General features: G+C 49.0%; 2 protein-coding genes across 2 annotated transcripts; one reads left to right on the top strand and one right to left on the bottom strand.

The window, feature by feature from the left end:
* HAGHL (hydroxyacylglutathione hydrolase like) lies at nt 1–1,843 on the top strand. The gene is made up of 8 exons (XM_088527839.1): nt 1–106; nt 634–698; nt 776–893; nt 968–1,076; nt 1,156–1,259; nt 1,336–1,437; nt 1,505–1,584; nt 1,678–1,843. The coding sequence occupies exons 1-8, from the start codon at nt 2–4 to the stop codon at nt 1,841–1,843; spliced, it is 849 nt and encodes a 282-aa protein (XP_088383965.1). The 5' UTR covers nt 1.
* Nucleotides 1,844–5,426: 3,583 nt separating this feature from the next.
* Nucleotides 5,427–15,903, bottom strand: CIAO3 (cytosolic iron-sulfur assembly component 3). Its single transcript, XM_088527796.1, has 11 exons — nt 15,830–15,903; nt 14,538–14,633; nt 13,287–13,430; nt 12,818–12,950; nt 12,317–12,451; nt 11,868–11,986; nt 10,693–10,822; nt 10,356–10,428; nt 8,082–8,219; nt 6,838–6,995; nt 5,427–5,779 (listed from the first exon to the last, which is right to left on the bottom strand). Exons 1-11 carry the CDS (start codon nt 15,893–15,895, stop codon nt 5,541–5,543), a joined length of 1,431 nt encoding a protein of 476 aa, XP_088383922.1. The 5' UTR covers nt 15,896–15,903; the 3' UTR covers nt 5,427–5,540.
* Between the last annotated feature and the right edge of the window lie 326 nt (nt 15,904–16,229).

Genomic DNA, 16,229 nt, shown 5'->3' with positions numbered 1-16,229 from the left:
CATGAAGGTGAAGGTGATCCCGGTGCTGGAGGACAACTACATGTACCTGCTCATCGAGGAGCGCTCCCGCGACGCCGTGGCCGTGGACGCCGCCGTGCCCAAGCGGGTGGGTGAGCGGCGCCCGGCGGGGCTGCAGCGCCGGGCTAACCCCTACCCAAGGGGCCTGCGAGACCCACAGCCCCCAGCGGGAAGCGGGTGCTGGTCGGGGTCAGCATTTGGGGTCTGCGTTTGGCTTCGCTCGGGGTTGGCATCGCTTGTGTTTGGTATCGCTCAGGTTGGCATCGCTTGCGTTGGCTTCACTTGGGGTTGGCTTCACTTGGGGTCAGCTTTGCTTCAGTTGGCATCGATCTGGGGTCAGCATCGCTTGGGCCTGGAATCGCTCTGGGGTTGGCATCATTGCGGGTCAGCATCGCTCTGGGTTTGGCATCGCTCCAGTCAGCATTGCTTAGGTCGGCATCAGTCTGGTGTTGGCAGCGCTCGGGGTCAGCATCTCTTGGGTTGGCATCGCTTGTGTTCGGCACCTCTCGCGCTCGGCACTGCTCGTGTTCGGTACCACTCGGGTTGGCGCCGCTCGAGCTCGGCACCGCTCGGGGGCATCGCGCTGCCCCGCGCTGACGCCGCCGCCCCTCGCAGCTCCTGGACATCGTGCGCAGGGAGGCGGTGGCGCTGCGGGCCCTGCTGACCACCCACCACCACTGGTGAGCGGCCGCGCGCCCCGCTCCGTCCCGCCGGCCCCGCGCGTCCCCCGGCCACCACGGTGCTGCCTCCCGCGCAGGGACCACGCCAGGGGCAACGAGGAGCTGGCCGCGCTCTGCCCCGGCCTGCGCGTGTTCGGCGCCGACGAGCGCATCGGCGCCCTCACGCACCCGGTGGCGCACGGCCAGGAGCTGGCGGTGCGTCGGGGACGGGGACGGGGACGGCGGCCGCGCTCCGCGCCCCGCGCCCGGCCCTCACGGCCCCTCCTCAGTTCGGGGCCATCCGCGTGCGCTGCCTCCGGACGCCCGGCCACACGTCGGGCCACGTCTGCTACTTCGCGTGGGAGGACGAGTCCCCGGACGCGCCGGCCCTCTTCTCGGGTAGGCCGCTCGCCTCGGCGCGCGCCGCTCGCGCCGCCGGCCCCGCTGCCGTCCCACGGGCCGCCCGCGCCGCCCGCAGGCGACGCGCTCCTCGTGGGCGGCTGCGGGCGGCTCTGCGAGGGCTCCGCCGAGCAGATGCTCAGCAGCCTCACCGGCGTCCTGCCCGCGCTGCCCAAGGACACGGTGAGTGCCAGCGTGGCCGGGAGCGGGGCCGGGAGCGGGGCCGCGCACCCGCCGCCTCCCGCCCGGGCCTTTGCAGAAGGTTTTCTGCGGCCACGAGTGCACCGTGCGCAACCTCAAGTTCGCCCTCAAAGTGGAGCCCGACAACGAGGCGGTGAAGGAGAAGCTCGCGTGGGCCAAGGTGAGCGGCCGCGCTGCCCGCCCGCGCTGGCCCTGCGGGCACCGCGTGACGGCCGGTGTCGCGGCAGCGCCGGGACGACGAGGACCTGCCCACGGTGCCCTCCACGCTGCACGAGGAGTTCCTCTACAACCCCTTCCTGCGGCTCACGTAAGCGCCGCCGCCGCGTCTTCTTCAGGAGCCCGGCGAGGGTGGCGCGTCCCCGGTGTCCCCTGCCCGCGTCCCCATCGCTCTCCCTTGCAGCGAGGAGCCCGTGCAGAGGTTCACGGGCCAGACGGAACCGCTGGAGGTGCTGCGAACGCTGCGCGCCGAGCACGACAACTTCAAGAAGCCCAAGGAGCGGCCGCCCCCGCAGGCCGTGCTGGCGCTGCAGTGGGGGCTCTTCGGACCCTTGCTGGAGAAGAAGTGAGGCCGGGGCGGCTGCGGCCCCGTGGGCTCCCTGCCAGCTTAGACTTGGTCCCCTAAGACCCCTGCCTTGCCCTTGGGAAGCGGGTTCCGTCCTTACCCCGCTCGCTCGGGCCCCGCTCTTTCGGTGCTCTCTTCCCTCCGCTCTTAGCTCGCCTTGGGGTCAGGCCTCGTTGCGGAGCAGGAGGAGGGCACGGAGGGCAGAGCGGTGCCACGAGGAACCCTGCGCCCCCGCCGCGGGGGTTGGAGGGGTTGTCTTGCTTTTCTTCCAGCAGGACAAAATGAAGCCGGGCGCGAGGATCGCGGAGCCGCCGGGCGCGAGGATCGCGGTCCAGGAGGAGCTCGGGCCTGCGCGACGCGGCCGCCCGCCCAGCGCTGCGTTTCGAGACGCTCCCGCTCCGCAGGGCGACGACGCGACACGACGCGACGCGCGGGGACCCAGGCCGGGCTCCAGCGCCCGCGAGGCGCTCGGTGCCCGTTCGGCCGCGCGCCCTGGGCCGCAGGGTCCCTTCAGCCTCCTCGAGGTGCTGCCACTTGCCCGTTAGCGTTTCTGTCCATATAGCTGTAAAACTGCAGCAGGAAAGCGTTTAGGATGAAGCGTTCATTTGCATTGCCTTGAGTTTAGGATAAAAAGCGCAGAGCGGCTGGGGCGCTTAAGCCGCCTCAGCTTGCAAAGGTCTGGGTTAGGTTTGTGCAGTGTCAGTGCTCTTTATTTTGCGTTTGAAAAATGTGCAGGGGGTTTGTTTTGCAAGGGAGGTGGGGGTTTGTTACAAAGCTGAATATCGCAAATTATTTTTGGGGCAGAAAAAATAAGAGCTTGTTGGTGCCTCTGTAAATCATCAAAATCCCTTTGACGGGGCAACGTTAGAGCAGGGCCATGCGCGTCTCTGGGTTTCTCTTTTACATCAACGTGCCAAGCAGCTGTGAGCGGTAGCGGTGCTGCTGGGCTCGCGCCTGCCTCGCGTGGCCGGGACACAGACCGGAGCAGCGCCGGCGCCGACCGCATCGCGTAGCGGCAGCATCTTGCATGTGTGGACTGAGTTACATGAACTTCTTACCACTAACGCCTGGTTTACGCCCGTTACTAGAAACTAGACAAAGTTTTCTTTTTTTTTCCTTTTTTAAGTTGTGTTATAATTTACTCTGCCCCGGAGGAGGGGGAGTGAACGGTGCCTCACGCGGCGTCTCGCTGTGAGTTACTCTGCGCGAGCGCCCTGTGCGGCTCCTTGCAGAGGAGCCCGGCGGGAGGTTGTTGACGCTGGGACCGAAGCTGTGGCCACGCGCAAGGGCCTGAGCTGGCCCCAAGCTCCCCCGTTTGGGTGCCGGCAGCAGGGACCTCCCGGGCCGGAGGGACTCGAGCAGCTCTGGATCCCACGGAGGGGACGGACGCGGAGGGGCTGCGGGCTCGGGGCGCTCCCGGCCGACGGTGCCTCGATGGCTGCAGCAGCGCGGGCGCCCGAAGCTGCTCGCTGGAGAAGGGACCAAACACACAGCGCTCCGGTTGTTTCATCTGCAGCTGATTTTGCCTCATTTATTTGATCACGTTGGCTTTCAACCGGAGCCGAGCACGTTTCTTCGGCGCTGACGGACGGATTTACGGCCTCAGCGCTCCGGCACCGCGCTTGCCTTGCGTTAGCACTGCCATTTCTTGCTGCAGTAAAAGGTCTCACGGTTTCGCCTGGCACGGTGCGTGACAAAGCTGTGCATGGACAGGGCACTCAGCGACGCCACCGCCTTGCTTGTAACCAGGGACAGGCAGGGTCGAGTCTTGGGGCGAGACTCCTGCCTTACAAACACTGTGAATTCACTAATGAACAAGCAGCACCTGAAATTCTAACACTTTTAATTAAAAACATTCGAAATGGTCTTGCACGGTGTTGGCTGGTTTTTAGTAAGGAGCGGCTGGGGCTCTGAGGTGAAGGGCGCTCAGCTGGGCTGGCCCAAGAGGCAGCTCAAGGTCCAAGCGCCCTGCGGCCAGGCCCAGCTCAAGGTCCAGTCCCTGTCACCTTTGCAGAGTATCCGAGCAAGGTTGGGGGTCTGGGGAGCATCTGAGCAAGGTTGGGGCTGGCTCTGCAGTCATTGTCACCTTTGCAGAGTATCCGAGCAAGGTTGGGGTCTGGGTCCGCAGTCCCTGTCTCCTTTGCAGAGCATCCGAGCACGGTTGGGTCTGCGCTGGCCCTGCTCGTGTCGCCCTGCAGGAACACGTCCCGGCACGGGGACAGCTTTGTTCTCAGGTCCTGTCGGCTCAGCGGTGCCTTCCTCATCCTCCTCCCTCCAGGAGCAGCAACTGGGAGAAGGAGCAATGTCCTGCAGCGAGAGGAGAACGGGCCTTGGCACTTCACTCGCCGGCAGTCCCAGAGGAGGCTGCTCGTCTGACCGCCCCCCTTTGCCTTGGATTCAGCCACAGCTGCCGTTTCTCCCACCCTCAACTTCCCCTCCCCAAATTTACCGACATTTCAGGAAAAAAAAAATACATTCAAACAAAAAAAAAGACCAAACCAATCATTCATACTTTAATAGTTCTCAAAATACCCATATATAAAAATATACACAGCAAGACAAGCAGATTTCATCTCCCATAACAACAACAACAAAAGAAGAAATCTGTTTCATGTTCAGCAGTCTCTGGGCAAGGCCTCTTGACAAACGTCATTAAACAAGGCTGTATTTTTACTAACCCCTTTGATTGTTCTTGCAAATACTTTTTTTTTGCAATGGCTAAATCTCACCGCCTTCTTACTCTGTTAACTTCTGTACAGTAACAGCTTTCAGGGACAGCAAGGATGGTTTGTCCTGGAAAAATGGCAATAAATTCTTACCTGACACACCGTAAAAAATTATCTGAAATTTTATCTGAATTTAGGGATATTATTGACAGTAAACTACTGGTGAGGCAGGGGTAGGTGTGCCAGCTCTGTGACTCTGTACTATGTATTTAGAGAGGGAGAGAGAAAGATTTGTAATTGCCAACAATTATAAATGATTATTATAATTAAAAAAAAAAAAGTTCTAGATGTTTCTTCTTGAACATTCAGTCAGTCACACTTTGGTAGGCAGCAGACCAGCCCTGATCTCATGTTCCTGGCAGGATTACAGGCTGCTGGCACCCACTCCACCCCACAGCGCAAAGATTCTGCACCTGGACCTCAAGAGCATCCAGTCAGGGGCAGTGAAATGAAAAAACAGAACCCAAGGTCTACTTAGACCATTTCTAATTAAATGAGGATGTCCGAAAAAGAGACAGCCACACTTATACATAATACTTAGTGCTGTGAAAATACAGCAAGGGCTGCACTGGCAATCCTCTGATGTAGCACACGCTCATCTCGGTGCGGGCAGTCTGCTGCAAGGCAAATCCTCCAGCACCCAAACGCAGCAGCTCTGATAGAAGAGAGGTTGGACAGGGAGGGCAGGTTTAGCTCACAAGGGGTGTCTGGGGAGCAGGAAGCATTACTGCTTCTTTGAACGTGTATTTTAAGTCAGTGCTTTCTATTCTCATCACTTCAGTAATTATAAAGCTGTAGGAATTACACTACCTGCTTACACACACGCTACCTTCTCACTAACGCTAGACACAGACTGTGGTTCCCAGGGATGTCAGAACTTCCACTGTCCTTTGAGAATCTTAAATACAACAGGTTTTAAAAGGCACCGAGTTTCTCTATATGTAGGCTTCACGGATGTGCTGCCAGAGTCAGTCTTCACCATTTGATATTAAATCCAGTGCCTGCTTTCTCCACTGCGTGGTACTGGGTGTGCAAGGCACTTGCAGCCTTTGGTGAATCCGTGCCCCCCAGCCACTGCTCGTACAGCTCATCCACACCCCGACTCCTCTCCGGGGTTTCAGTCCTCAGAGACTCGTAGAGCTTCTCCACCTGCTGCAGCCAGTCCTTGCTGGCCTCTCCTTCCACTTTGATCTGGCCGCCTCCATTTAAACAGCCTACATGCAACAAAACAGGAAAGTACCCATGAGTTTAGAAATTACTTCAGCTTTATCAGGAAAAATACTAGTTAGGATGACTAAATCCAAAAGTCAGAAAGTGTTTTAAGTTACTCTATAGTTAAGAGAAACAAGTAATTGTGTCTTCCTGGTGCATAACAGCTGCAGCATAGGCAGTGGTCCTTAAGGGGAGATTATTGGCCCAATGTGACCCATCCTAATTCAATATATGGCCCAGGTGTGAGTGCACAGCTGCCAGGGCAGCTTGGGAAGCACCAGGGGATATAAGGCATGGAGGAAGCACTTGTGGTTCTCATTTTGCCTCTCTAGAGAGGGCTAGGATGTAATTCAGCCAAGAGCAGCCATGGTGCCTCAGCTGGAGGTAAGATAAATGTTCCTGGGAGACAGTTCTGGCTTTGTTGTTCTGGTGTAGATGTGATGAAAAGGTCATAATGTGCAATTGCTCCCCCTGGTCTGTTCTTGGTATTGAACAACCTTGTGAGTTGCAAGTTGTACAGACCCCAAGCAAAGGATCCCTGAGAGAGTGAAAAAGGGCAGCTGGAGTTCCCTGCTGGCACTGCATGCTTGTCTATCACAGCTACCCAGAGCTGAAATATGAATTGAGCTGCCCAAGCTTTCTAAAGTAGGTTTGAAAAGAGCTAGAAGAAAAAAAAGAAAGGCTTTGCAGAAAGCAGGAAAGGGTAAAATAACCAGAAAAAGATCTTTTTTTCACTAGATGCAGCAGGCACTCTCTAGGAGCATAGTGTTAACGTTTGTAAACTGTTTACAAAATTAGAAGGGCCTCCTCAAAAGCATTAGTTGCATCAGTTTCAAGATGTTTTTGTAACTTGCCACTTAAATCCTGAAGAATGACTAGCTTCTAGGTAAAAATAATATACTGGCAAACAACTTTGATGCAGTAATCAGCATGTCTTAAAGGTCTGAAGGCTCTGCCATAATATTCAGCATTTGAGAAACTGTTTTTGTCACTTCAGTGACAGTTTCATGTCGCTTCCTGCAGCTCTGGACTCTAACAGTGCAACTCCTACGTGCCTTACCTGATGGGCAAGCCATGACTTCAACATAGTGGTAAGGGGATTTTCCTCGTTTCAATTTCTGCACTAAGTTTTGTATGTTTCGAAATCCATATGCCAAAGCAAACTGGAGCAGGACTACTCCATCCTTCTCCAGTGTCACCTCCTGGAAGTCCTTGTTTCTGAGGAACAAAAGCAAACAAAATGTCTTATCTAAATTAGCTTCTACTAAACCTATGGAAAATACTGTGCTGGAACTAAGCTCTTTACTAAGTCCCGGTCAAGAAGTGTCCTGATTTTTTTTTCTTTACTCCACAAACAAGTCAGACAAGAGAACTAGCTTGCAAAGATTTAGTTGTATTAGAAGCTACAATCCTTTTCAGATCTTGTTTGAGCATTTTCCATTTGAATTGAGCTTGCTGAAGAATGTCCGCATTGAATAACTGCTTAAAATCTAAGCAGAGCTCAAACACAAAGTCTCATTGCAATGGGCTTTCTGGGTTGCTTGGCTGGCTTTAGTCAACTTTGCCCACCAGTGGGGCTTTTCAAAGAAACTTTTAAAATTGTAGCTGGTCATAACACCACCCAGGGAGTAACCCAGTATTGAAGGCTTTCCAACATCAGTAGAAATAGCTCTTTATGATAAGAGAATAAGTAATTTGGGGTGTGTGTTAATTTTAAGTATCTTGTCTTGAGACTGCTGGGGACTATTTCTATCTCATGGATCAGAAAATCCTAACTATCAATACCTCTGATTAGGGATATAATTCCTTAGAAAAAGTATATTAAAGTTACACCTAAGAAGCTAGCAGGAATCTCAGTTTAAATGTGCCTCATGTCCAAGTTCAAGTGACTATTTTGTCTTACTGCAAAATGATTAAATGGGAACCTTAGAGTCCTGACATTTGGTTTTCTGTGAGTTAGATTAGTAATGAATCCTCTTCAGTGACCTGATCACAGGTGAGAGAGCTCAAATCCATGAACTTGGTCTTTTAATTACTCTAGAAACTGTTTGCAGCTGAACACTGGGAAAATTCACCAGGCCAAAATAAAGTTTGTGGGTGGTGAAGGGGCTAGAAGTCTCCAAGGGAAAAGGCTGCACAAAGTGCTGGCTGATTTATTGCTCAGCAACTGTGGGAGTGAGATGCCAATTCCCAAGCCTTGAAGTAAAATGTTTAATGCTACAAAGACATTTTCAGCCATCAGCAAGATAACAGCATAAACAGAATTGCAATATAAATAGTGCTTTATGCAAAACTCTAACTTACTTTAAAGGTTTGTACTGAATTGTATCCACTTGAATTCCAAAGAGTTCCTTTGCTGCGTACTTGTATACGTGCTCCAAATAACCACCAGAACCACCTCCTGAGTGGCCAGTGAGCTCCTCTTCACCACTGCAGCAAAACCTGGGGGGAGAGAGAAAGCAGCTGCTTTGGAGACCCTTCTGCAAACAGCCAGCAGCAGCTCTGCTGTTCTTTGAAGCAAATGAGTTTGATGAGGTCAATGCTGAAATACCTTGAGTACTACTAAAAACATGATGTTGTACCCTGTGAGGTTTGGGTAGTAAACCTGTTACAAAAGTTCATGGAATTCAAAAGCAACTGCCCAAGCAACAGATTAGTCCCCTTAGGACTCCTAGCCTTTCCCCTTCTCTTGGGAACTGACTATTTATAGCTCCAGGGACCTCTAGATTTAACACTGTGCTGACTAGCAGGGAATGAATGGAAAGGCTCCATGTGCTCTGACAAGGCCTGATCCATACACTGCAAACTTAATGTTGCCAGGCAATTTCTGTAACAAAAATACATTTGGGAAGACCAGAATGAGCAATTATTTGAGATCTAATGAAACACCTTCTTTTTGTCAGCTTCCTATTTGGTATTTCTGTGAACATCCTGGGTTATACTTCATTATTTTCCCCCAATTTCTAAATATTGATTATATGGACCTGTATAGTGCATACTTCTGGAGAACACAATATAGGAGTCCTTTCTTGGCCATGAAACACCTCATTGCTGCTAAATTCTTCTGCAGCATAAGCAGCCAGGCGATGGAAAGCTCTAGTTCTGCACTACAACATGTTTTTGGAAACGAGCTACTTTAGATCAGGCTGTTGGGACACACCAAAACATGTCTGGGAAGTGCTGATGCTGTACCTACAAGCATGGAGAGATGAAATTTGTGTTGCTCTGGTTTCATATGCTTAAAACTTGCGTAACAAAAATGAATGAAATTAACAATGCTAGGGCACTTGCTTTCTACATAGCTGTTCCAACAGAATCAAGTTAAATGCATCCTTGTGCAAGCTGTGCTAATAAAAGTTCTTCAATTTGAGTTCGGCACAAGTAATCCCATCTCACTGACAGGCCAAAACACAACCAACTATTCAGAGATCAAGATAATGTTTCTTAAAAACAGCTCAGCAGCTGGAAGCCCCAACAATGGCTTTTGTTAGAGGAGAATAATGAGATGGGGACTCTGCTTCAAAGCACTTGTGAAGCAGACACGCTTGCATTCTTCTGCTAACAGCTGCAGAAGGGAAAACACTTGAATCCAGGCCAAATGATTTCAAGTCAAATCAAAGATGTTGCCTCTTGCAGATAACATCTTGGTTTTAGAAGAACTACAGGAGATGGTTTAGCCTGTAATCACTTTCAGAAACTATTTTTAATGCAGTCTTGTTTACAGGAACTAAGATTCATTAATGAGTGCTTCAGTGTGTCTGGCCTCACGTACTGCTACTCTCTGCAAATGAGGCTGCCAGGAAGGCTTCAGTGCTGCCTGGGGCAAACAGTTACACCAGCACAAGTCCTGGGATTTCTGGCACTTTATCTCATTCTTGCTGCCAAATGTAATAACCTCTTAATGGGCTTTTCCACGTGCTGGGGGATAAGTAGAGCAGCAGCCATCGAACTGCTTATTTTAATGCTCCAAGTTCTGTGGAATACGTGCTGTTCTTAACCAGTCAATTTACTGAGCGGGTTAAAGCGAGCGGAAGGTCAGAGGCCCTTTATCACCACAAGCATCTGGCCTAGCGCTCAGAATGTCCTACCTCAAAATTAGCCAGGGATATTTATCAAGTAATTAGACATTTTGTTCTGGCTTATAACTGACACTTACATAAAAACATATCCTAATGCATTCAAACACTTCAGAATTTTTCTTTTTTTTTTTTTTTCCTGTTAATTGTGTAACAGTAAAGCAGGTAGAACTGAAATGACTGTTTACAGGAGTAACTTTTGGGATCTAACTATGTAGACAGTATATTTTATATATATATATATATATATATGTAGTGCAGCAACAGACTTCTCTGTTAGCAAGTTTTCTCACTGATTTAGTTTTTTTTTTCCACTTTGTAGGTCTACAGATCCCCACAAAAAATGTAAGACTACCACGCAATTTATAATTCCTTATGCACTTATATCACTATAATACTCTTATATTCTTACTGAGCTAATTCTGGCAGTCCTGCTGTGTCGAGGAACTCTGTGAATACTTGGTGAATATGACCAAAGGCGCAAATTAAATTTTGTTCTTACATGATATCCAAAGGAGCAGGATCTACATCTGATAAAGATATTCCTTCTTGTTCCAACAACCTAAGCACTTCTCCTATAGCACAAACACATGTAAAAAGCTGTTTTAGAGATGAATTAAAACCAAATACACCAATCAGTACTTAAACCTACATCTGCAAACTATACCAGGGTGCAATTTATGTTATTAAAATGAAATTAGACAACAGTATCCATGCATTACTTCTTCTGTCAGAGACAAATATTATAGAAGATAATGAGAGAAAGATTATAAAAATCCTGGGAGCACCACACTGTGAGGCTCCCAGAAATTAGTTAGACTATCTTTGGTTCCACTTACCTGTAGTGATTACACAGTCCACATCTCGAGTTTGGTACTCTTGGTTGAAAAAGTCTGGCCTTGAAGCCTCTAGCTTTTTGTCATAACAGGGCATTACTGTTACATGGTATATCTGGTCGGGTGTTAAGTGCTGCAAGAAAGATAAAGCTGTGCATTGGATTGGTCAGTATTAAACTCTTGAAGACAACTTTTCCAGTTACAGATGAGTGATGATACTAATACCACCACGCCTGGAGAAATACTCTATTACTTGAATATGAGTGTTTTTATTTTCCTTCTCGCAGAACTCAATTTTTGTTTGTAGCAAATTTCATCCGTATGGACTTTTACTTTTTTCCCCCCCGTTTTTGCTAGTGCTATGATCCAAAGTCAGTCAGTGATTAGTCAGTCCTAATTATTACAGCTACGAGGATGCACTTCCTACACACTACTAAAATCCAGCTCCTGCATCGGCAACTAACAAATAGACAAAAACCTCACAACCATCCAAGAAATGAGTCTAGCCCAAGGAAACAAGTTTCTGACTCAAGGCCATTGTTTCAGCATTTGGTGCCAAACCCCCTCAGTAGCTGCCAATTTTTGTAACAAGTATGCAGATGTCAGCATTTATTTAATACAAGTGTTAAGCCAGTGCTCGTTAATGAACAATAAATCACACAGAAATGGCGCTCAAGTTTCTTGCTTGACAACTCTGAGCTATTAGTATGACTGTAGTCTTTAAATATCAAATTTAAATCTGGAAAGATTCCAAAGGTTAACGGGGGAAAACAGAACTAAGTCAAACTGAAACAGAACATGAAGCTGGGAAAGAACAAGTAATTTTTAGACAAGACATGATCTGCACGTATGCACTGACTGCAGTTTTGTTTCAGAGAGGGTAATTTGTTTCATGTTATTCACCATCTTTAAACAATGTGAAAATGCCACACACAGAAGGGAGATGGGAGCACGTTCCTGAGTAATGCACAGAAATTTAATAGTCCATGAAGTGTGGATTTTGCATTATTGCCAGCTTCTTGTTAGGTAAAATGGAAGTGAGAGAGATGCTGTCTTTGGCATTCTGCAAGATATTTTTTATATTTAAATGCTAGTGTAAAACATGTAGCAACATTAAAAAAACAGCTTAAATGTTTAATTTTAGCATTTGTTAAGCATAGTGTACTTCAAACCCTCACCTGCTGCTCTGCAAAATGGCCTTTGATCAAGGAGCCCATGACCTGCTGTGGAGACTTGGCAGTACTGATATAAGGAATGATGAAACTGCCATGGGTTTTCTCTGCGTAGCAGATCCAACCTGAGAAGAAAAGTAGTTAATAAACAGCTGCAGTAAACAACAAAAAAAGAGCACCCCTTTCCTTTCCTCTGCGCTCTGCCTTGCTGTTCATTAATTACTATTTTCAGTCTGATTTAGGCACAGAAGACTAGTTAGGGACATCTTTAGGTACCTGTACAGACCATTACTGTTATTAACACTGAGATCTCTGTATTGTGAAGAGAGTAAATCCTTTCCTCATTGCTAAATCTATCCATATTAACTCTTCTGATGAACTTTCCGAATTTTGCATGTTCTAGTGTACCACTAGTATGCCACATTACTATTAAACTAGTTATGGAAATAGTATACCTGGGCAGGCAGAAGCTAGCATGGGCAAAGTCTTTTTGTCTTCAGACTGTTTTCGAAAGCGTTTTACAAACTCTCGTTGGCTCTCCAGTAGGCTGAAGTTTCTTGAGAAAGTTGTATCAAACACATAGTGCACACCTAGGAGGCACAGCATCCGTGTTAGAATCCACAAGACAGACACAAACAGCAAACCCCAACAAAAGGCTCCAATCAATCTGGGTTAAAAGAGCCTCTCTCTTGCTGTGTTGGATCTCTGCAGTTGACAGGGATCTTTTCCTTAATATGTCAGCATAAGACACCAGCAAAAGTAATAAGACAACAAATCACTTGAAAGTTGTTCTTTCTATTACTCTGAGTTTATTACTCCACTGAAGCTGCAGGCACTTTACATTCCAGGCAATGTGAACTATGAAATGCTATATATCTTTGACGAGGTTTTTCATATCGCCCTTGTGCATTCATAAAAGTTACGCTTAACACATACCCCAGCAACCCCAAACTTGCCTAAACTCTTCAAGAATGAGGTCAACTTCTTTGCTGTTTCCAGGACGCTCATTTTATATCTTGCAGCTAGGGAAGCTCTGGACTGCGGGGAAACAGATACCACCACCAACTTCTGTTCATTGGGAGCTGCAGTCTGAAAAACAGCAAGCAAAATATCTTAACTGTTCAGATAGTATTAATGTGGTACATACAGCACTTTTAGTACATTGAAAATTCAAAAATACGTCCCAGTGCTTGGTCCTTAACTTTCAAATCATTAACTTGCTACACTAAAGACCCTTCCCAAAATTATGATCAATTAAAAAAAAGGGGGGGGAAGTGGGGATCCCTGCACTGCCAATTTGCTCAGATTCTTCTTCCTTAGAAATTAATTTTACGTGCATTGTTCTTCTGCATGTTTTTGCAGATACACCCCACTAACCCACGAAGATTTGCAAACTCGCCTACCTTGCTGCATCTTGTCACTTACCTTGTTAAAAGTTAGCATTTTGTACAGCTCTTCATGGCTCTGTTGGGTGATTAAAACACTCTCTGCTGATGTAATGCAGCCGCTACAAGCTAAACAGTCATTCAGAGTAATTTTGGCCTTTTCCAGTTTTTGTGCTCCTCCATCCTAGAAAGGAAAAGACCCGACTCAGTCCTGATCACAGTACGGAAGAAGGCAAGTAGCTGCATCCCATCTTTTCTATAGTCAGTAGCAAAGGTGTTGCCTGTTTCAGCCTCTCAATTTATCATCAAAAAAACTTTTGAGGAAGACAAATCTCTCTGAAGCTTGATTTTCAGTAGGATTGTTTGACAGCATACATAAAAGCATAGATAGATATTGAGGAACTTCAGAAAAAAATATAGCAAGACCACAGCTGTCACCAGCTCTAGAGCAGGTGTTGAGCCCACAACTATTTCTGCTATCTGGTGGGCTAACTTTGCTCCAAAAAGCTGCAGCTCTGCTTTCTCAGAAGCAAACGGAGCCTATCTTGTTTGCTTTTCCACCCTGTGTATGGAGAGGAGTGGGGCTGGTGTGCATGGCTGACATGTCATAGATTGTAACTGCTACTTTTAATCACAAATCCGCAGACTGCAGATCCCAGTCCCTTAAGCGGTCTCACTTTGTATTCAATGTTCTAATTAACGCTGGGGAAAGCAGGCCAGCTCTGCACCGGATATTGTTCATCTCATCAAATTTTACTAGGAATGTTTTTCACTGTTTTAAAAGATTTTGTAGCTTAGCAAAAAAATCAGTATGTAAAAGCTACAACTTGGCATTAAGTGACAGACTTGTGAATTCTGCATGCTACCTATCAAATCACTTAAAATGTATTATTAAAAAATTAGAGCAAAAAGTTAAAGAATATTTAAATACATCTCCCTGCAGCTGAGCACTCTACCCTGTGATGTAGTAAGAATCAAATAATCTAGAAACCCAGACACTTGACAACTAATGTCAAGCAGAGAAACTTTCCACCTCATCTGCATTTCTACTGAAAATATCATTAATTAGGGCCCGTGAGTATAAAACAAAAAGGCAGATGTGAAATTAGAAATATTTCTTATAGAACTGAGTAACTAAAACCCCAGGCTCTGGAAAAAGATGTGAGAAGGCTGATGACAAGAGCGATAACTTTTGTTATATCTTGGTTCCCTATGAGGCAGTAAATAGCTGTAGAGCAAGAAAGTTGAATTTTCTGCATATATTAAAGAATAACCAAAAAATGACACATACCTGATTGATCTGAAAGTAGCTCCCATCCGCTTCAATTCTGATCTTAGCTGCTGCTTTTCCAGGTTTTTTTTCAACTTTGACAGGTTTGATACATTCCTGAAGCAGAAAAAAAACCCAGAAGTGAGCAGCTGGGAAATGTGGAAGTTAAATATAGGAAAAAGAAAAAAAAAGGAAAAAAAAAAAAGTTTAATTGAAACTGGATTGATCAAAAGCCAAGGCTCATTCAAGGGTAAATGACACTTTTTAATTCTTCAAGATATGTTATATTTACTCACAGCACCTCTAAGCACCAAGTGAAAAAGTAAAAGTAAGAACTGCTTACCCCCTTTCTACAGAAGGAACATTTTTCCAACATTGTGCTGAAAGGAGAAGGCACTTTGGCTCTGCCTCCAAAGAAGCCAGCTGTGCTTTAAGGAGCCTTGGGAAGGGCAGTGACCTGTCTGCGAACTCCTCTCCTCCCACAAAGCCCTCCGGATCCCCCGTTTTCCCTGCGGATCTGCAGCGAGGCAGCCGCGGTCGCTACAGCCAACGCGTGGCTGTCGCCAGCGAAGGGTCCTCAAGCCGCAGGGACGGCGCCAGTTTTGTGCACGGCTGTGGGATGCGTTCCCAAGGGGGTTGGGGTGGTTTTCATTGGGTCGGCACTTTATGTCTCATCCTCCTTCTCCAGGCAGGATTCCCCTCGCCTTTCACCATCCCTTCCCTGCCAGAATCCTGAGGCACTTCTCCCCCTAGAGTCCAGCTTTGCTCTTTGTTCCAAACACTGCAAGACGCACAGACTACCTGGAACAGCTCTTTAACGTCTTTTGCTTGCCAAAAACACCCCAAAGGACCTCAATCTTTGACACAGCAAAGTGGAACCGCGTCAGAGACTCCCTGGGAAGGCCCTGTTTTGCAGGCAGAGTTGATGGGGTTTCTTCTCTCCTGTTGCATTGCCCTGAAAACTGATAGTTTTTTGCTGTTTGCTGTCAGCAGCCACCCGTAGGGCTGCACTTCCCATGACCGTGACCCTGAAAGTCCCGCCCGGTCCCGCTCGCTGCTCCCTCGGTGCCACCCGCTCCCGATCGCTGTCACTGGCGCAACGGGGGAGCCGAAGAAGACACCTTGGGCTTAAGACCTCGGCTAGGAGGGTTTTGTGATGTGACAGGCTGCGGTGCCCGCAAAGGCGGCTCGCGTGTGAGGAAACGAGCGGTGTTTGGGGAGCGGCCCCTTCCCCACCCCGGGAGCGCGGCGGCGGCGCTTCCCCCGCCGGCGGCTCGTCCCGGCGCCGCCGCCCGCGCTGCCCCGCCGCCCACCTGCGAGGGCGCGATGAAGTCGTCCAGGTCGGTGAGCTGCAGGACGCCGCTGAACGGCGACGCCATGGCGGCCGCCGCCGCGGAAGGAGGCGGCGGCGCATGTGCGCATGCGCGGGCGGGAGGGGGGAAGTGCGCGGGGAGGGGAGCGCATGCGCGCGTGGAGGGGGGGAAGTGCGCGGGGAGGGGAGCGCATGCGCGCGTGGAGGGGGGAACGTGCGCGGGGAGGGGAGCGCATGCGCAGGGCGGGGGGAACTGCGCGGGGAGGGCAGCGCATGCGCATGCGCGGGGGGGGGCGGAGAAGGGGGCGGTCGCGTGCGCGGGGCGGCTCTGTGAGGCGCGGGCGCCATGATGGTGACGGGTAGTGCTGTTCCTGCTCCGCTCAGTGCTGTTCCTGCTCCGC

Source organism: Tinamus guttatus, unplaced genomic scaffold, assembly GCF_059628265.1.
Source record: "Tinamus guttatus ecotype Peru unplaced genomic scaffold, ASM5962826v1 Tinamus_guttatus_pri_ptg000291l, whole genome shotgun sequence".
Taxonomy (NCBI): Eukaryota; Metazoa; Chordata; class Aves; order Tinamiformes; family Tinamidae; genus Tinamus; species Tinamus guttatus.
The sequence above is the reverse complement of the archived record's forward strand: the minus strand, read 5'-3'. Positions and strand labels throughout refer to the sequence as shown.